This window comes from Chrysemys picta, chromosome 8 (assembly GCF_011386835.1).
Source record: "Chrysemys picta bellii isolate R12L10 chromosome 8, ASM1138683v2, whole genome shotgun sequence".
Taxonomy (NCBI): Eukaryota; Metazoa; Chordata; order Testudines; family Emydidae; genus Chrysemys; species Chrysemys picta.
In genome coordinates this window covers 61,104,156-61,124,454 of record NC_088798.1, presented here as the reverse complement: position 1 = coordinate 61,124,454, position 20,299 = coordinate 61,104,156, and the positions used below count along the sequence as shown (strand labels likewise).

General features: G+C 49.5%; 1 protein-coding gene across 4 annotated transcripts; it reads left to right on the top strand.

The window, feature by feature from the left end:
• The first annotated feature begins 1,804 nt into the window (after positions 1-1,804).
• On the top strand, positions 1,805-19,572 carry LOC101937948 (heme-binding protein 2-like). Of its 4 annotated transcripts, none has more exons than XM_008166547.4 (5): positions 1,805-2,123; positions 16,125-16,209; positions 16,717-16,852; positions 17,551-17,716; positions 18,385-19,572. In XM_008166547.4, the coding sequence occupies exons 2-5, from the start codon at positions 16,135-16,137 to the stop codon at positions 18,557-18,559; spliced, it is 552 nt and encodes a 183-aa protein (XP_008164769.1). In that variant the 5' UTR covers positions 1,805-2,123; positions 16,125-16,134; the 3' UTR covers positions 18,560-19,572. The 4 variants fall into 4 exon arrangements, with proteins under 4 accessions (XP_008164769.1, XP_023959540.1, XP_023959541.1 ...); XM_024103772.3 differs by lacking the exon at positions 1,805-2,123 and adding an exon at positions 4,776-5,048; XM_024103773.3 differs by lacking the exon at positions 1,805-2,123 and adding an exon at positions 7,045-7,084.
• Positions 19,573-20,299: the final 727 nt, after the last annotated feature.

Genomic DNA, 20,299 nt, shown 5'->3' with positions numbered 1-20,299 from the left:
CTCCATGCATCTGAAGAAGTGGGTTTTTTACCCACGAACGCTTATGCTCAAATAAATCTGTTAGTCTTTAAGGTGCCACCGGACTCCTCGTTGATTTTACAGATGCTCGCTTTGCCTCTTCTCACTCCCACCCAGCTGCTGCTGTGTCCTTTTCATGCATGTGAAAAACAAAACAATGATGGGAAAACAACATCTCTGGAGAACAGTGGTGGTTGTTGTCCATGCCAGGGCCCCTAAGTTAAGCACAGTTGCTCTTTGTTGGGAATAGAAATGTCAGCTTAGCATGTCATGGATGGGGATTTGTTTTGTGTTTCTTTGCTTTAGAAAGGATGGGAATTCACAACTGGTTTGTGTTTCTCCTAGAATTTCCCACTCCCTTTTAAAGGCAACACTTGTCTGTGCTGGTTGTGACACTAGATTTATATCAACTGCTACCACTGGCCACTATTGAGGTGGACCAGTGGAAGGTTGCTGTAGTTCTTTCATGGGCTTTATCTACACTAGAGAATTGAACCCCTGGTACATATTGCATACAGATACTATGGTGATGAAGTGACCTAAGAACCTCTGTAGAATAGAACAGTAGCCAATCTAGTGGAATAGCACTGGTGTAAGTACTGTGGGTATGTATTAGCCATGCTGGTTTGGGTGAAGGTCGCTTGTAGCTTTGCCCCACATCCACACTAGCATTGTATCATCGTCGCAGGTGCACTGTCCTCTGGATAACTGTCCCAAAGTTCTTGGCACAGCTCCCCGAAGCAGTGGCTTGTGGAGGAATTCAGACTGGCCTTCAGGGAGACCAGTGGAATTGTGGAGAGGGATGAAGTGACCAGATGTCCTGTTCTTTTTTTGCAGGATAATCTTGTTTTTCAGCTGTCTGTTTTGCAAATTTGGAGCCTTAAAACTGGCCCCTATTGTATACTCGGTGGCTCCTCCTCCCTAGAAGGAGCGCTCTGGGAAACCATTCTCCACAGTCCCTGAGGGCAACAGCGCTTCCAGTGAGTGTGGGGCCCAGGGGTGAGATGGGGTGAATGCAGGGAACAGGTTGCCAATGGAGTAGGTGTGACATATGGGGTCCCCCCTCGCCCCTGAACTTTGATAATCTGGTTACCTCCGAGCAGGGGTGGGCAAACTTTTTGGCCCTCAGGGCACATTGGGGTTCCAAAATTGTATGGAAGGCTGGTGTAGTGTATTAAATTGCTCCCCGTAGGAATGCGCTATTTACGGTGTACAGTAACTCCTCACTTAATGTTGTAGTTATGTTCCTGAAAAACGTGACTTTAAGTGAAACGATGTTAAGCGAATCCAATTTCCCCATAAGAATTAATGTAAATAGGGGGGATTAGGTTCCAGGGAAATTTTTTTTTTGCCAGACAAAAGGCATTATATACATTTTAAACAAGTAATTTAATACAGGTACTGTACTATAGTTGGGAGGTGCCCCAGCCTTACCCTACACAGGCACAGCCCACTGGCACTGGAGATGAGGCAGGGAAGGAGGCTGAAGGTGCTGTAGACTAGGAGAAGCACATTGCGCAGCAGCAGCTTCCCCTACTCTGCAAGCACCAGGGGCGGGGTACTCAACCCTCAGCCCACCCACTCCTCCCCTTCCCCTAAGCCCCCATCCTTGACCTGCCTCTTCTTTCCCCCCCCCCACCTCCTCCCCCTTTACTTCCCAGGCTCCTCCCTCCCCTCCCTTCTAAACCCTGCAAGCCAGCTGATTGTCCTGGGCAGGAGGTAGGGGAGGGAGCAGGAGGCTTGCTGAGTCCTCACTCCTCCCCCCTCCCTTCTGCCTGGGGCAATCAGCTGGCTTGCATTTAGGAGGCAGGAGCGAGGACTTGGCGCAGGCTCCCTCTCCCTCCCCAACCTCCTGCCCACAGCAATCAGCTTGCTTGTGGCATTCGGGAGACGGGAGTGAGGGGGAGCCTGCACGCGGAGTACTCGCTCTTCCCCCCTCCGTCCTGCCCCCAAAATGCCGCAAGCCAGCTGATTGCTGTGGGCAGGTGGCGGGGGAGGAGGGGAAAGGCGCTGATCCGCGGGGTCTGCCGGCGGGCGGGATGTGCTGGGGGGGGGGGGGGTGTCGGGAGGCTGCCAGCTGTGGAGAAAGCAGGCAGACAAACAAGGTAAGAGTGGAGCATTGCACAACTTTAAATTAGCATGTTCCCTAATTGATCAGCAATGTAACAACGTTAACCGGGACGACTTAAAGTGAAGAGTTACTGTACTACTTACGGCTGCCAGTCCTGGTGCTCTGAGCAGCATGGTAAGGGAGCGGGAGGGTTGGATAAGGGGCAGGGAGTCCAGGGGGGCAGTCAGGGTACAGGGAGCAGGGGGCAGTTGGAAGGGGCAGAGGTTCTGGGTGTGTGTCAGGGGACGGGGAACAGGGGGGTTGGATAGGCATGGGAGTCCCGGGGAGCCTGTCAAAGGGCGGGGGTGTGGATGGGGGTCGGGGCAGTCAGGGGACAGGGAGCAGGGTTAAGGTTAGTCTATTGAATTGCTCACCGTAGGAATGTGCTACTTCGGCTGTACTACTTACAGCTGCTAGTCCTGGTGCTCCGTAACTAGCACATTCCTATGGGGAACAATTTAATACATTACACCCAGCGGCTCTTGCGCCTGGCAGGAGCTTGCAGTCCCACCCCCCAGAGCACTGGCAGCACGGCGAGCTGAGGCTGCTGGCGAGGGCTAGCCTCCCTGGCCGGGAGCTCAAGGGCCAGGCAGGACGGGCCATTGGGCTGGATGTGGCCCGCGGGCTGTAGTTTGTCCATCTCTGCCTTAGAGAAGTCAAATTCCCATAATTCCCTAGGGAAGAGTTCTGTAAATCTAAGGGTGCTGGCACCGTTTCCTAGTCCTCTCAACATGGGGCCAAAGTGAATGCTCTGCTCTGGCTCCTGGTTCAGCAAAGAGAGGTCCCTGATCCGGCACTGGTGAAGAAGCAGCAAGCTGGCTTCAGTGGAGGATGTCACAGTAGTAACTCCGGAGAGGCAGGTGCTGAGACAAGCGGTGCAGAGTGCACGATGCACCTGCCGCCACCATCCTTACGCAACCCAGAAGCTAGTTACAAGGGCTTAGTATTATTTGTGGAACAGCTTTCAGTACTGATGCTGCTTTTACCCACCTCGAAAGCCGACAGCCCTCTGTTCTCTATTCCCAAGTGCTCCATTTAACCACTGAACAGGCAAAGTGTGTGCAGCAGCTGGAGCATTCCCCAATTCCCCAAATGCCCTGCCAATGTGCTTCAGACTAGATCTGGAGGACCGTCCCTAAAGCTAAGAAGGGAGTTCATTCTCCAGGCCTTGTCAGTCATTAGCTTCTCTACTGATGCTGCCAGCCAGAGAGAACACTTGTGATGAGGAATGTGTGGTTGGGTGGGAGTTTAGGCTCCGAATGCTTGCCATTTAGGAACCTGGCTGTTGGCCATCAGCTTTTTTTTTTTTTTTTTTTTTTTTTTCCAAAGCTCCGTTTATCCCTAATTGTTTTTCCTTTTCCTGCTCTCCACCTAAGTTCCTATCCGCATCACACACCGAGGTTCAAATTCTCTGCTGATGTAATGTCATTGAAATAATGGCATTATACCTAGAGAGAATTTGGCCCCAAGTTTCTAACCTTAGCACGTTTTAATAGGCTTATTAATAAACCTTCATAATCAGGAGTTTATAAAAAAGAAACGCTACCCCAGGGTTGTCATAGTAGGGAGAACTGTGCCATCTCAATCTGATGTTTCACTCCTTCCAATGTGGGAATTTGTCCCTGAATTTCACAGTAGAATTCTCAGCAGGCAACAGACGCTTTTGCCAGAGCTTCCAACGGTGGCTGGAAAACAGTAGAGATGGGTCCAAGCTGCAAAAATCTGATCCAGATTTGGATTTCAACACCACAAAGCTCAGGCATGTTCAGCTCTAGGGGTTTTGCTTAGACCACTACAAAGATAGGAGTTATTTGCAAAATTCAGATCAAACCTGGGATATGAATCATCCCTGGAGTATTTGGTTCTGGGTGTATCTTGAGACAGATTTTGTTACATAAGGCTCTAGTTTAGATGTATGTGTAGAACAGCTTCAACAGGATCTCATAACAGCTTTATGGTAACCCCTTACACAAGCTAGCTGAGGGCTAAGGCAGTCGATTAGTTTCAAAGTCTAGTTTAAAAATAGACCGACATCAGGGGGGGGGAAATTACTTACAAATTTCAACTGCAATTCATAACTTGCTAGATACTGAAAATCATAGACTGAAACATTGGAATTATGGTTCATTACAACAATCTATAACCCTCTTAAACCATCCCTCCACACCTCCAATTTCCCCCCCTGTGATTGGAGAGGTGTTAATGGGCCACTTCACCTTGAACGTCCCTTGAAATATGTTAACTACTTATGCTAAATAATTCTTCCACCTCCTCTTTAGCTGTGACATTACATTTCCCAGACCTGAAGAAAAACTCTGTGTAAGCTCAAAAGCTCGTCTCTGTCACCAACAGAAGTTGATCCAATAAAAGATCTTTCTTCTCCCACTTTGTGTCTCTAAATTCAGCTGACACATCCAGGAAAGATGGACAAGAAGTGTTTGAAAATGTACTGCAGTATACACAGGAGTCTATCTTACTATCGTGCTTTAGTCAAATCCGTTACAAGGAGAAATTATTTGTATATAATTCTGTCTTTGTCTTTAGAGAACATAGAGCCAAATTCACATAAGTGGGCACAGCCAAGTCAATGGAAGTTACACAAGGGCTGGATTTGACCTATGGCCTTGAAACTAATGAGTCAGACCCCATACCAGGCATGCTGAAGTATGTGAGCAAGAGGTGGAGTTATTTGGAGTGGGTGTTGGAGACAACCAATGAGAGCAACAGGGGAGAGCATGACTAGAATGTTATGTTTTTCATAACAGTGGTTGCCACCAGTAGGAGTGGGGTGGAGTTTGCCAATACAACACAGAATAAACGCTGAAACACAGCATTGGGAGAGTGTACATAGCATTGGAGAAAGGAACGGGAACGTAACAGCTAGAAGGGGAGAAGGACAATAGGACGTAGACTTCAAAATGTAAGTGTCTTGTCCAATTTTTCATCCACTTTCTAACAGCAGGTGCCTGTTGAATGGCATGGCCAGGCTGCTCTCCCTCCCCACTGTTGCTGTAAGAAACCCTCTGAGACAGTCCCCGGTGTTTTTCTTCTCTCCCGGACCCCACAGTGAGTGCTGAGAGAGAACAGCCAGCCCATGTGATATAGCAGCAGCGGGATGGAGTATGTAGATGGGGTAGACTTGCCTTAAAGCTGGAGAAGAAGTGGAATCCTCAAGAGAAGAAAAAAGTTTTTAATCTCCGGTCTAATGGGCAAAGTGAAAGTCATATAAATCAGTAACAGAGGGAAACCCAGCTAAAGTTTACTGTAGATCTAACTGTAAAGTTGCAACTAACTATAAATGCTGGTACTATTGTTCCCATTTGGAGAACTGTCTGTAAATGCCAGGGCTATTGTTGCATGTGGGAACATACATTGGGCTACAGGACAAAAGAATATCATTATGCTTAGTCATGCTCTGTTCTTTGCATTTCATAAGCAATACTGTAACTAGCACACAAAGGTTCCACTTATATTCAGGAATTAACAGCATTGGCCAGAATGTTAGACCATGTGATGAGTTTTGGGAGCGGGAGGGATGGTGAAGTCAGTGCTAGGGAGAGAGACACTTTCTACTCCAGTGTCCAAGAGAAGTGGCAGCATGCAAGAGAATTTCCTTAAGTAATCAGAAATGACTAAGTGCTTTTCATCAAAGAGCAGTGAGAAAAGCAGTGCTGAAACCTAGAGAAAGGGGAGAGATGGCAGAGATACAGCGTCACTGCCAGCAAATCAGGAATAGACAAGGGTTAAAGTGCCAAATACACTGTCAAGTCTGACCCTGAGCTGATATCTGCTTCTGATACATCTTTGGAATCTGTCACTCTTTCCTTATGCCTTGGTAACCTGTGTATCATTTATTGTGCCATAGGAGTGTGTGTGTGTATTACAGTTGGATCTTCTTGAATGGCCCCTTTGATAAGCAGCCTGCCTGCAGAACTGAGATGATCCCACTGCATCTGTTTGCTGCCAGGGCGTAGATATTGTGCCTGGTGTTCCCTGCAACTAAGTCACAGGAGTTTACAGATGCATCTTGAGGTTTACTGGCATCAGTGTCTTGTGGTGTGGCTTTCTGATGCCTGCTCTGTTGTGACTGCTTAAAGCAGCTGCTCTTAATTTAGTAGAAGCTTTTAAATGTTTGAGTGCTCTGTACACTGCTTATTTGAAGGGTAATATGTGAAATCAATATGAATAATTTACTTTTCTACAGCATCTTTCACCCCGAAGGATCCCAGAGGGCTTTACAAACTAATATACAAATTATGTGGGCTCAGTGCAGCCACCTCTGAGGTGGGACATAGCAGCTGATTATCAGCACACAGCAATGCTACAGAACATTTTAGGGCAAGAAGTAGAAATAAATGCCATCTCTGTTTAAAGCTAGAGGGGAAGTTTAGGGATGAAAAATTAATCAAGAGAGAAATTGACTAGGTCAAAGGAGTTATAGTTCCAATTCTTGCAAAAGTGCCTATGATCTTTGAGACAATAGACTGGTCTTATTTATATTTGCAAAGTGCCATGTAAAAGATTATAATCTACTATGTAAAATACTATAAGGCATGATATAAAAGATTTCTAATAAATAACTACTTATGGGTTCTTCACTGACTAGGAATGATCCAGGTCCTCAGTACTTTGTCTCATCTGAAATATACGACTATCAGTCAGCAGCACAATGTACAGTAGAACCTCAGAGCAGGGGCAGCTCTAGGCACCAGCAAAGCAAGCACCTGCTTGGGGCAGCCCATTTGCAGGGGCGGCAGGGATCCAGCATGAGAGCTGAGAACCAACAGGGGGCCCTGGGAGCTGTAGTTCCTTGGTTAGCTCGCTGCCTATAGAGCCAGCCCTGGAGCAGGGAAAGAACTATATTTCCCAGCATTCCCTTGGCCACTACCAACAGGAAAGAGGAGGAGGGAGTAAGGTAGCTGAGACCTCATGCTGCAGTGAATGGAGAGCTGCACTGTGAGTAGGGATACCATATTTTAACATTAAAAAAATAGGACACTCCACAGGGGGGGAGGGAGGGTAGCCCCCATCTACTCCCTCCGACTGCCCCCCACAGAAACCCCAACCCATCCAACCCCTCCTGCTCCCTGTCCCCTGATCACCCCCTCCCAGGACCCCTACCCCTAACTGCCCCCCAGGATCCCACCCCCTATCTAAGCCTCCCTTCTCCTTGTCCCCAACTGCCCCCTCCTGAGACCCCCCCCCCCAACATCCCACCAGGACCCTCACCCCCTACCTGTCCCCTGACAAACTCCCAGGACTCCCATGCCTATCCAACCGCTGCCTGTCCCCTGACTGCCCCCCCCCCCCGAACCTCCGCCCCATCCAACCCTCCTGCCCCCTTACCGTGCCACTCAGACCAGCGTGTCTGGCTCCACGCAGCGCCAGACACACTGCTGCATATATGCTGCCGTTTTCCCCCGCAGAGTCACAGCCCTCTCCCCCCACCCCTCAGCACCTGCCTTCCAGATTTGAACACCTCAAAATTCAGGAGTGCTCAAGCTCAGTTTGGGCGGCTGTTACTTCATTTCTCCCAAATCAAATATACTGATCCACTGTAACTTGCTGTAGAAAAAGTAAGATAAAATTGAGCAAGAAATGCTTCCCAGTGGTTATTAGGACTGGAATTGGTATTTTCAACAGCCATTGCCTTTTTTGTTTGTTTGTTTGTTTGTTTGTTTGTTTAAAAGGAAGACAGTGATATTGCATTGGCAAATTTCCCATAGAGAGAAAGAGAGGAACAAAAGAATAATAAAGGCACCTCAACTTTTCTTCATTTATGTAGGACAGTCTTATAATATGTAGGGTTACCATATTTTGTGCCTCCAAATGGAGGACACTCCACGGCCCCCGGCCCCGCCCCCCAGCCCCGCCCAGCCCCGCCCCGCCCCCTCCCCAAAGTCTCCGCCCCCTCCCCTGCTTCCCGCGAATATTTGATTCGCGGGAAGCCTGAAGCAGGTAAGGGGGGTGTGGGGGGAGGAGGCGCGGCCCAGGCTGGCCCCCCGGCGTTTCCAGCCTGGGTCGGCTCGGGCCCTGGGGTGCCGGCCCCCGCCGACCACCCCCGGCCCGCCCAGCACTGCCGGCCCCCGGCGGCCCGGCGCACCCCCCGGCTCCCCGCGGGCCCGGCTCCCCGCGGGCCCGGCTGACCGGCTCCCCGCCGGCCCGGCTGACCCGGCTCCCCGGCTGACCGGCTCCCCGGCCCCGCGGGCCCGGCTCCCGGCCCGGCACTGCGCCCCCGGCTCCCCGTCCGGCCCCGTGCCCGGCCCAGCACTGTGACCCTGGCCCGGCACTGCGCCCCTGGTTCCCGGCCCGGCACCATGCCCCCGGCCCCGCACCGCCGGCCCCGGCCGAGCACCACCGAGCCCTCCCGATTTTCCCGGACATGCCCGGCTTTTGGGGATTTCCCCCCGGACGGGGATTTGAGCCCCCAAAAGCCGGACATGTCCGGGAAAATCCGGACGTATGGTAACCCTAATAATATGCATCCAGATATCCTCCAATCACACAAGCTGAAAATTGTTCCACTTTACTGCAGTTCTGTAACCATATGGGAACCAATCCTGTCTGTGTTCTGTGCACATCTAAAATTCCTGCTGAATGACCTGCCGTGGGAGCGAGTTATCAGTGACCCAGGGCTGCGGCGGAAGGAGGGTGCAGGTCGGGGGGGGAGAGAGCCCAGGGCTGGGGCGGCAGGAGGTGTGTGTGTGGAGCAATGGTGGGGGGGAATGAGGGAGCCCAAAGCTGGGGTGGCAGAGGGTGTGGGTGGGGGGGAAGAGCCCAGGGCTGGGGGAGCAGGAGGGTCAGGCGAGGAGCCCAGGGCTGGGACGGGGGGCAGCCAACATTTTTTTTGCTTGGGGCGGCAAAAAACCTAGATCCGGCCCTGCCTCAGAGTTACGAACACCTCAGGAATTGAGGTTGTTTGTAACTCTGAACAAAGCTTTAACCTTCTTAATTTAAATGAAACAAGCACAGAAAGTTTCCTTATCTTGTAAAATCTTCTTTTTTTTTAAATTTCCCTTTAGAAACTAACAAACTAAACATAGCTTATGTTTAACACAGTAATGTACCATATTTTGCTTTTTTTATTTTATTTTTATTTTTATTTTTTTTTTTTTTTGATCTGTGCTGCTGCCTGATTGAATACACTTCTGGTTCCAAATGAGTTGTGTGGTTGACCAGTCAGTTTGTAACTCTGATGTTCGTGACTCTGAGGTTCTACTGTATTGGTTTGAGCCTCTGAGAATCAAGCTGATTGCCTAATTGCACGTTATTTGTCTTAGTTTCCACCAATGTGTTCCTTTTTGGGGAATTTACTCTATCAGAGGGCAGAGCTCTGTAGAATATGGTGTAGTGTGGTATTGCCAATGCAAAGCATTCAAATTATGAGCAAGCCCCTTAAAAATCATGAGATCTTTTTTTAAAAAGAGTTGTTTTTCTTTGTTCCCAAAAGCTCATGTTTCAGGGCTTCAGATGGCCACGAGCAGGGGTCAGGATGGGGTTCCACTACCTCCACCCCAAAGTATTCTGGGTTTTTGTTTTGGTCTCCTTCCTCTGAAGCATCAGAGATTGCCCTGGCTGGAGATGGGACACTGGATGGGGAGGCCAGGGCTCTGAGGTAGCACTGAAAATTCTCTCTCTGGTGCTTGGCTGGCTAGTTCTTGCTCACATGCTCAGGGTCTAGGCATATGTGGGGTGGGGAAAAAAATTTCCCTCCGGTTAGATTGGCAGTGATCCATGCAGGGAGGGTGGAGAGTTTTGTCTTACACTACAGTGTGTGGGTGTGGGTCACTTGCCAGGATTATCTGGGTGTAGCTCACTTAATCATTTCTCTGCCATTGCCAGGGCCTTGGGCACTGGTGCATCTGGGTCCCTCCTGTTCTCCGCCTATCGCACATAATATTCTGGTCTCTTGTGGGCTGTAATACTTTTGGTCTCATTTCAGTTGGGTTTGGTGTGTGGGTGCTGAGTGATGGTGGTGGCCTGTGATGTACAGGAGGTCAGACTACATGATCTGATGGTCCCTTCTGGCCTTCAACTCTGACTTTTTCTGTTTTTTTGAGACTTCCAGAGTTCATGTTTTCAAGCTTTTTCTCTGCCTTCATGAGGGCTAGAAACTCCCTTTAAAATATTGTTGAGATTCTCACATGATTCCAGGAGCCGGAGGTTTAAGAAAAACACAAGAATTTGCAGCACTATAGTGTGGACTTCACACCTCTTGATTTCTTGTGATCTAGAACATAAACCTCACTCCCAGATGGTCTAATGTTTTGTCTCCAGACCTTGCCTGCAATGAGAGGTTGAAAAGGCAGTGGTTTCCTCTTGACAGGCATCATCTTTTTAATATTATAGATCAGGTGGGAGGAAAATGCCTTACTTTTAATGAACCAGTATGATGATGGAACGTGGGAGCTCTCCCCTTTGGGCTTTCAAAGTGAATGGACATCTGGAACACTTGCCCAAAGAAGGGCTGGTTTGGGTGGGGCGAATAGGAAAAGAGAATTATGGGGGGAGGGGAGGGTCATGGAGGCATGCTTGTGTAGCACCCCACCCCTCAATGGGTGTGGCTCACACATGGGCAGGTTTTGATAGTTGGCAGGAATGTGGAGAGAGCTGAGTCTGCATTTGCCAGCAAGCAGTAGCTGAACTGATATGGTACACTGATGGCCTTGCCTTGCTGGCTAAGTTTGGTGGGCCGCAGCAGCTGATGGCCGATCTGGTCAGGCCAGAGGCAGTGTGCATTGGTGTGGTTATTAATCCAGATAAAACTAAATTCCTGGCCATTACCATCGAGCAGCCTCCAGCTCCAGAGTACAACCATTAACCCAGTGGTCCCCAATCTTTTTTGTCTGGTGGGGGCCAGATGACAAGCCACGGAGGACTGTGGCAGCGGACGAGCATCCGCCGAAATGCCGCCGACAAGCGGCAACGTCAATAGGCGTCACCGCTGAGAAGCAGCGTCATCCAGAGGCGTCGCCACCGAAATGCCGCTGAAAATCGGCAGCATTTCATCAGCGACGCCTCTGGATGCTGCTGCTTCTCAGCGGCATTTCCATGGATGCTTGTCTGCCGTCCAGTAGGCGGGCGCACTTAGACACCCCGGCGGGCGCCATGGCACCCGCGGGCACCACGTTGGGGACCCCTGCATTAACCTATCCCGGACCAGACATCAAGCAGGTGGCGACTGTCAAATATTTGGGTAACATTATCAACAGTGTCGGGAATGTTTTAAAGATGTGACATCTGCTGCCATGTTTCACGCTCTTCAGCAGTCTCCCTGGCGATGTCTTGACATCACGCTTGCTATGAAGGTGCCATTCTATAGAACCACGCTTACGCCAACTCTGCTGTACAGAAGTGAAACATGGGCACTGAGGAAGGCTGAAGAACTCCAGAATGGTGTTTTTGATTTTTGATGTTTCCATCAACTGCTTCGTATCAAGTGGCAGGACAAGATCAGAAATTAGGATATTCTAAGCTGAATGCAGCAACTTCCTCCACCACCATGGGTTTGGTTTTGGATCTTTCTTGGTACAGAGGTATTATTAGAATGGTAGATCAATTCATTCCAAAGCATGTTTACTGAGGAACGATGCGACACAGCAGGTGATCACATGGGCGCCCAAAACTTTGTTGGCACAATAAGACTGCCAGTGATGCACTTACACTAACTATACAGCTACACCGCCTTAAGCACCTTGCCAGAGATCAATTCAAGTGGTGCTCAATTTGCAAGGGGGCCACATCCCCTGGGGATTTGCCATGATGATGATGAGTAACTGAATTACTTGGAGATTTGCCACTTGCCAGAATTTCTGGCTCCAAGTGGATCTTACTCAATATGTGGCTTTTCTGAGGGCAGCCACCTTAGTTTCACCAATGAGGAAAGCAATATGCACGGGGTAGTCCCTAAGGCACCAATGCAGCTACCCCGCCTGATGTCAGAGTCGCAGGTTCAGCTGCCCAATAGTTCCTTCTGGGCTGAAAGGATTTCAAAGACACGGACAAAACACAGAGGGGTAACCCAACAGGCTAGCTGTAAAAACCTGGGACATTCCCAGATTTCAGGGAAAGTCATCCTTTTTGTGGCCTAAATGGACAGCACCCATCAGGCGAGGGGAAAAAAGGTGGAGGAGTTGCACTGTGCAGTAACTCCTCACTTACCGTCCTCCCGCTTATCGTTGTTTCGAAGTTACATTGCTTCTCCATTAGGGAACATACTTGTTTAAAGTTGTGCAATGCTCCCTTATAACCTCGTTTGGCTGACTTTACAAGGGAGCATTGCACAAGTTTCTCTTCGCCTCCTCCCCCTCCCTTCCTCCCTCCCCGTGCTTCCCCCACCGCCAAACAGTTGTTTGGCAGTGCTTTAGGACTTTCTGGGAGGGAGCAAGCGAGCGAGCGGGGAAGCTGCCCCCCCTGCCCCCAGCAGGCAGGGCCGGCAGGCAGGGCCACCCGGAACGCAGGGGCTTTAGGGACTGCAGGGAGAGAAGGGGAAGGGGAAAGTGCCGTTTCTCTTCTGCCGCTGGCTGCTCCTGCTCCTCCTGTGTCCTCCGACCCGTGCTCACAGGGCCACATTCCAAAAGGGGCTTTAGAGCTGCAGGCCAGGGTCCCAGGGCCCCCTTAGCCCAGGGTCCTGCAGCCAATAAAGTCCCTGCGTTCCAGGTGGCCCTGCCTGCGGGGGAGGGGGGGCAGCTCCAGAATCGCGGCCATGGGGGTAGTGCTGCGCTGCGCAGAGCCACCCGCACACCCCCTGCACCAAACAGGAGCAGTCCCAGGTAAGTGCTCTGCACCTCCTGCCTGCCCCAGCCCTGAGCCTCCTCCCGCTCCCGCACCCTCACCCTGAGCACCCTCCCGCACCCTAACTCCCTCCCAGACCCCACAGCTCACCCTGAGCGCCCTGCTGCACCCTAACTCCCTCCCAGAGCCTGCACCCCCAGCCCTGAGCACCCTCCCACACCCTAACTCCCTCCCAGACCCTGCACCCCCACCCTGAGCACCCTCCCGCACCCTAACTCCCTCCCAGACCCTGCACCCCCAGCCCTGAGCCCCATGGGTAAGCCAGGGACACCTCCCCACCACAGTACAGTACTGTACAGTATATAATACCTTTTGTCTGCCCGCAAAAAATTTCCTTGGAACCTAACCCCCCGCATTTACATGGGAAAATTGGATTCGTTTAACATCGTTTCACTTACAGTTGCATTTTTCAGGAACATAACTACAACGTTAAGTGAGGAGTTACTGTATGTAAGAGAGCAGTATGATTGCTCAGAGCTCCAGTATGAAACTGGAGAAAAACCTGTTTGAGAGTCTTTGGGTTAAAGTTCAGAGGCGAGAGCTATAGACCACCAGATCAGGAGGATGAGGTAGATGAGGCTGTCTTTGGACAACTAACAGAAGTTTCCAGATCACATGCCCTGGTTTTCGTGGGGGACTTCAATCACCCTGATGTCATCTGGGAGACCAAGACAGCAGTGCACAGACAATTCAGGAAGTTTTTGGAGTGTGTTGGGGACAACTTCCTGGTGCAAGTGCTGGAGGAACCAACTAAGGGCTGTGCTCCTCTTGACCTGCTGCTCACAAACAGGCAAGAATTCGTTGGGGAAGTAGAAGTGGGTAGCAACCTGGGCAGCAGTGATCATGAGCTGGTCAAGTTTAGGTTCCTGACAAAGGAAGAAAGGAGAGCAGTAGAATACGGATGCTGGACTTCAGAAAAGCAGACTTTGACTCCCTCAGGGAACTGGGAGGCTAATATGAGGGGGAAAGGAGTCCAGGAGAGCTGGTTGTATTTTAAAGAAACCTTATTGAGGACTCGGGAACAAACCATCCTGATGTGTAGAAAGAATAGCAAATATGGCAGGCAATCAGCTTGGCTTAACAGAAATCTTTGGTGAGCTTAAACACAAGAAGCTTACAAGAAGTGGAAACTTGGACAGATGACTAGGGAGCAGTATAAAAATATTGTTCGAGCATGCTCGGGTGTAATCAGGAAGGCCAAAGCACAATTGGAGTTGCAGCTAGCAAGGGATGTGAAGGGTAACCAGAAGGGTTTCTACTGGTATGTTAGGAGCAAGAAGGTGATCAGGGAAAGTGTGGGACTCTTACTGAAAGGGGGAGGCAACCTAGTGACAGACGATGTGGAAAAAGCTGAAGTACTCTGTTGTGTTTTTTGTTTTTGTTTTTTTGCCTTGGTCTTCACAGACGAGGTCAGCTCCCAGACTGCTGCAGCACAGTATGGGGAGGAGATGAGCAGTCCTCAGTGGTCAAAGAACAGGTTAAGGACTATTTAGAAAAGCTGGACATGCACAAGTCCATGGGGCCGGATGCAATGCATCTGAGGGTGCTGAAGGAGTTGGCTGATGTGATTGCAGAGCCATTGGCCATTATTTTTGAAAACTCATGGTGACTGGGGGAGGTCCCAGACGATTGGAAAAAGGCAAATATAGTGCCCATCTTTAAAAAAGGGAAGAAGGAGAATCCAGGGAACTACAGACCGGTCAGCCTCACCTCAGTCCTTGGAAAAATCATAGAGCAGGTCCTCAAGGAATCCATTTTGAAGCACCTGGAGGAGAGGAAGGTGATCAGGAACAGTCAAAATGGATTCACCAAGGGCAAGTCATGCCTGACCAAGCTGATTGCCTTCTTTGAGGAGAAAACTGGCTTTGTGGATATGGGGAAAGCAGTGGACATGATATTCCTTGACTTTAGCAAAGCTTTTGATATGGTCTTCCACAGTATTCTTGCCAGCAAGTTAAAGTAGTATGGATTGGATTAATAGACTATAAGGTGGATAGAAAGCGGGCTAGATTGTTGGGCTCAACAGGTAGTGATCAACTGCTCAATGTCTAGTGGGCAGCCGGTATCAAGCGGAGTGCCCTAGGGGTCGGTCCCGTGGCTAGTTTTGTTCAACATCTTCATTAATGATCTGGATGATGGGATGGATTGCACTCTCAGCAAATTCAGAGATGACACTAAACTGGGGGGAGATATGCTGGAGGGTAGGGATAGGGTCCAGAGTGACCTAGACAAATTGGAGGATTGGGCTACAAGAAATCTGATGAGGTTCAACAAGGACAAGTGCAGAATCCCATTCACTGCTACAGGCTGGGGACTGACTGGCTAAGCGGCAGTTCTGCAGAAAAGGACTTTGGGATTACAGTGGACAAGAAGCTGGATATGAGCCAACAGTGTGCCCTTGTTGCCAAGAAGGCTAATGGCATATTGGGCTTCACTAGTAGAAGCATTGCCAGCAGATTGAGGGGAGTGATTATTCGACTCTATTCGACACTGGTGAGGCCACATCTGGAGTATTGCATCCAGTTTTGGGCCTCCCCACTACAGAAAGGATATGGACAAATTGGAGAGAGTCCAACGGAGGGCAACAAAAATGATCAGGGGGCTGGGGCACATGACTAATGAGGAGAGGCTGAGGGAACTGAACTTATTTAGTCTGCAGAAAAGAAGAGTGAGGGGGGATTTGATAGCAACCTTCAACTACCTAAAGGGGGGTTCCAAAGAGGATGGAGCTCGGCTGTTCTCAGTGGTGGCAGATGACAGAACAAGGAGCAATGGTCTCAAGTTGCAGTGGGGGAGGTCTAGACTGGATATTAGGAAAAACTACTTCACTAGGAGGGTGGTGAAGCACTGGAATGGGTTACCTAAGGAGGTGGTGGAATCTCCATCCTTAAAGGTTTTTAAGGCCCGGCTTGACAAAGCCCTGGCTGGGATGATTTAGTTGGTGTTGGTCCTGCTTTGAGCAGGGGATTGGACTAGATGACCTCCTGAGGTCTCTTCCAACTCTAATCTTCTATGATTCTATGATCTCTCTGTCCCTTCTTCACTCTTGGTGGAAGTGCTCATTCTAGTGGCATTACTAAAAGGCTAGAGATTTTGTGCAGGCCTGAGAAAACCAACTCTAGAAGCCTGAGTTTAGGCAAGAAATCTTGATCCCTTGCACTGTGGGATACTCAGTGCCAATGAACTGTTTTCTGCCTTTCAGCTCAAGAGAGATGATCAAGTCCTTCAAACAGACATTTTTGTCGCTGGAGCTGCAGTCACCCAGGTGGAGCTCAGCAGAGATCGCGGTAAATGCTAGTTGCTGGGGAGATCTCTATATCAGAAGCTGAGGGGTATTGTTCATGATGGGTAGATCCTTGCAGATATAAACCAATTAGTTCTGTCAGCGAAGAAGCCATGCAAGAAGGAAGCTGCCCTGAACTAAAGGACAGTGGCCAAATGTCTTTGGTCTTGCCTATACTAGAAAGGGTTAATGGGTGCAGATGTCCTGGCAAATCCTCCAGTGTAAATGCAGCTCACATAGGCAAGAGAGTGCTTGGGTGGGGAGGGGGGATTGGGCTGGAGCAAATACAATAGGGGGTGGGAGGTTTGGCAACTGGGGGGTGCCTTGTTAGGGGCATGAGACTTGTTGGGGAAAAGGATGTGGGAGTGTGTGGCTGCTGAGATGGGCCTGCGAGGGGCACACTCCCAGGGAGGTGATTTGGCAGGAAGGTGGGGGCTGATAGGGACATTTCACTGACCTGAAAATAAAAGCCACACATTCACGAAGCCTTGTAACCTTATATTGGTTTCAGGTGCAAGATTACGAGCTGCGTCACTACGAGACGGCCAAATGGGCTAGCACAGTAATTCAAGGAGAGACGCAAAAGGAGGCATTGCGCCAGGGCTTCTGGAAGCTCTTCTACTACATTCAGGGGAAGAATGAGAAAGGTATGAAGTCACCCAGATTTGGAACAGTCATTGGGAAACCCCTGGATCCAGCTCTCTAATTGTGGGCAGGCACAAAGGAGACTGAGCTGGGAACAGCAAAGGTTTGGGCAGCTCTGCGGGATGGGAAGTACACTAGAAATGTCAGAGATGCTTTCCTGGTCTGGATGAGTTAATGCATCAGTATTTTTCTTGTCTGTAAAGGGGTGTCCTTTGGCGCTGTTACCCCTCATCCAGGGTGAGCTGCCCTATGCCTGGTGGGGGAGGAATGGGAACTTCAGAATGGGGGAGAAGAGAAGGAAGAGACAGGGAGTCTGTCCCTCCAGGGGTGTGTGGGATGGGAGGTGGGGAGGATCAGGCAGGGGCTGCATGGAGGAAATGGAGATGCTTACCAGGGAAGCATTCACAGGCAGTAAGGAGAAGCACAGATGGGTGAGAGCATCATGATGGGTACTCATATACCATGGGGATGAGCAGCAGTATGAATCCTTGAGTCAAACCTGGTGAAAGGGCTTGTGGCAGGAATAGTCCCTGCTGCACTGGGGAGGTGGTGCTGCAGGAACACTGCTGCATTTGCCCCGAGTATTGAAGCCCCTCTTTGACATTGCCCCCGGTGGCTGCAGGTCCCACCGTAGCATTCACCCTCCACCTCTGCTTGTGGCTGGTATGAGACAGGACCTTTCTTATTCTCATTCTTCCAGAGATGAAGATTGAGATGACTGTGCCGGTGACGTGCCTGGTGAAATCTGGTTGCACAGACTTCAAGGTCTCATTCTTTGTGCCATTCGAGCATCAAGACTCCCCACCACAGCCCACAGACCCAGATGTCTTCATTGAGGAGCGGAAGGGAGAGGCCATCTTTGTCAGGTAGCACCCTCCTGTCTCGTCTTTGGGAGAGGAGATGGATTAAAGCATGAAGAGGGGGGTGATGTCTGCAGTTTCACCCTTTGCTGTTCAATACCATGTCTGGGAAAGAGAAACCCACGAGAGAGCACCACGTTCCTAACTCCCTTCATTTGTGATGCTCAAAAGCTTGTCTCTTTCACCAACAGAAGTTGGTCCAATAAACAGCTAGCATTGTGTGTCCAGGCAACTCTCTGCAAAGCGTCAGCTGGGGCAATTATATATACACACAGATGTGCCTGATCACACCATCACATGCTGGATGAATCCCTGACAGTAGTTACACATGGGCCTTAACAACAGAACATGAAGCCAGATCTCAAACACCTCATAGTTTGGGAGTGTCTGGACCCAGGCTACTGGTTCAGCCTATTTTAAAGATGAAGCCCCTCCATGAAATTCAGCTTCAGGTCTGGTTTCAGATCTGCCTACGGTGTGGCTCTGGAGTTCTGGTTTGGGCTACTAGGAGCCAAATCCATTTCAGAATTTGGATCCTCCCGCTCTAAAGCTTGGGGTATTTGGATTGGGAAGGTTGGTTTGGGCTCATCTCTAACTGCAAGGTTTGTGTTGTTAAAACTCCAACAAAGCCAGTGTTACAAACCAGAGCCCCTGTCTCCATTGTCCTCCCCCAGGTCCTTTGGTGGGTTTGCCTCTCCAGAGAAGTATGCTGAGGAAGCCCAGGCACTGGCCAGAATCCTAAAGAATGTGGGTCAGTCATTCCATGAAGACTTCTATTATACTGCTGGATATGACAGTCCCTTCAAGCTCTTCAATAGGCACAATGAAGTGTGGTATTTCAAGAAATAATACGGGAGTGTTGGATGAAGATAGACCTTGCTTGTGCCTTTTGCTTCCATGACTTTGTATGTACTGAAGAGAAACTTTACTCATACAGACTTGTGTATGTGCTAGCCAGTGTGCAGAGACCTTCCCCATTCCATTTTACTTAGGACTATAGATCAGACACTGACTTCAAAAACCCATGTCTCAAATTTCTGTGCTCCTTAGCATATCTTCAAGTATAAAATACAGAAGGCTGTCTCTGTTTTGATCAGTTTTAGAGTCTGTTCAGACCTGCTGCTCTCTCAGGGGTAGCAGGTGTGTCTCCAAATCCATTGAACATAGAGAACAGCTGTGATGTGAAAGTGTACAATTTGTGACTAAGTGATTTAGGAGCTTCTGAAAAAAGGTAGAAAAATCCCCTAAAGGCTGCTGCTCCAACTGCTATGGTGTGGGAAGGCAAGGCTATGGTGGTGGACAAAGGCTAGTGCCTTGTCAATAAGATTTGATGCCACTTTCATCCAAGTGTAGTCACTGTTATGGTTGCCTGTTTCTACCAAGGCTTGTTTTATCCTGTCCTCAGCAGTGGGACACCTATGTTTGGAGCTGTCTGACAGCCGTTGTTAAACCCTATTATTTTCAGAGCAGTGACCCAGGCAGGTGGATGCACAAATAGGTGGGTGAAAGCTACTGGTGCTAGCATTAAATGTACCAGCTTGTGCCACTTCTTACCTTTCAGCCTGAAGACAATTAACCATATTGGATTTTTAATAAAACAGGTGTTTTTCATTTACACTTGAAAGTATGGTATTAATCACTCCAGATAAGAAACTACTGAGATTTTACAGGTGCCAAATCTTTCATTTACACACTAGCCTCTTAATGACCTTTTCTCTTTATAACATTCAAAGGTCCACACACACTGTACTATTTTATAAACTGCTGTACTTTAATAGTAAGGATGGCTTTTGTAGAGTGACTTAACCTGTGCAATAATATTTAGAAGCAAAAAATAATTAAATGCTTTCTGATCCTGGACTGTTTTATATGTAAACAGGTGCTGTCAGAAACCACCAGAGGACAGGGGTGCTAGAACAATTTTTCTGGTGGTGAGAGACTGTGAACCAAACAGTAAATCCCCTATGTGATGGAAACCACTTCAAGTTAGGGGCTGTGGCAGCACCTATGCCTGGCAAAGCTCTATTGAAGATATGCTGCATCTCTTCCAGGGCTTGTTGTAGAGCAGGCCTCACTGTGTGGCCTGTGTGGGGTGAGTAGGCAAGCAGCGGGTGAGGGATGGGGGCTGAGGAGGTGGGTGGGCAGTGGCATGGGGGGGTCTGAGGAGACAAGCAGGCAGGCAGTGGTGGAGGGGTGAGCCGGGGGGGAAAAAGAGTGCTGAGGTGAGCGGGCAGGTGAGCCAGTGGCTGACCTGTTCCACTGATCTGGTCTGGCTCCCATCCCCTCTCCCAGGGTTGCAGCTGTCTGGAGGTGCCTGCCTTCCACACCTTCCTCATTCACTGAACAGGGCAATTGATTACAAAGTGGGGGAGAAGATCTTATTCTACTTCTAGCAAAAAGAGTTTTCTTTTACCTTTAATTATACTACCTGAGGAGCCCACTGTAACATATTACCAAGGTTCAATACTGCTGTTTTGGCAGAGTGGCATGAGGGAAGGAGGGTTTGTTTCTGTGGGGCAGGGGGGTGTTTCAGGGGGGCTGGGTGGGGTTTTTGACCCTCAGCTGTTTTCTTTAGAGTAATCTGGCCCT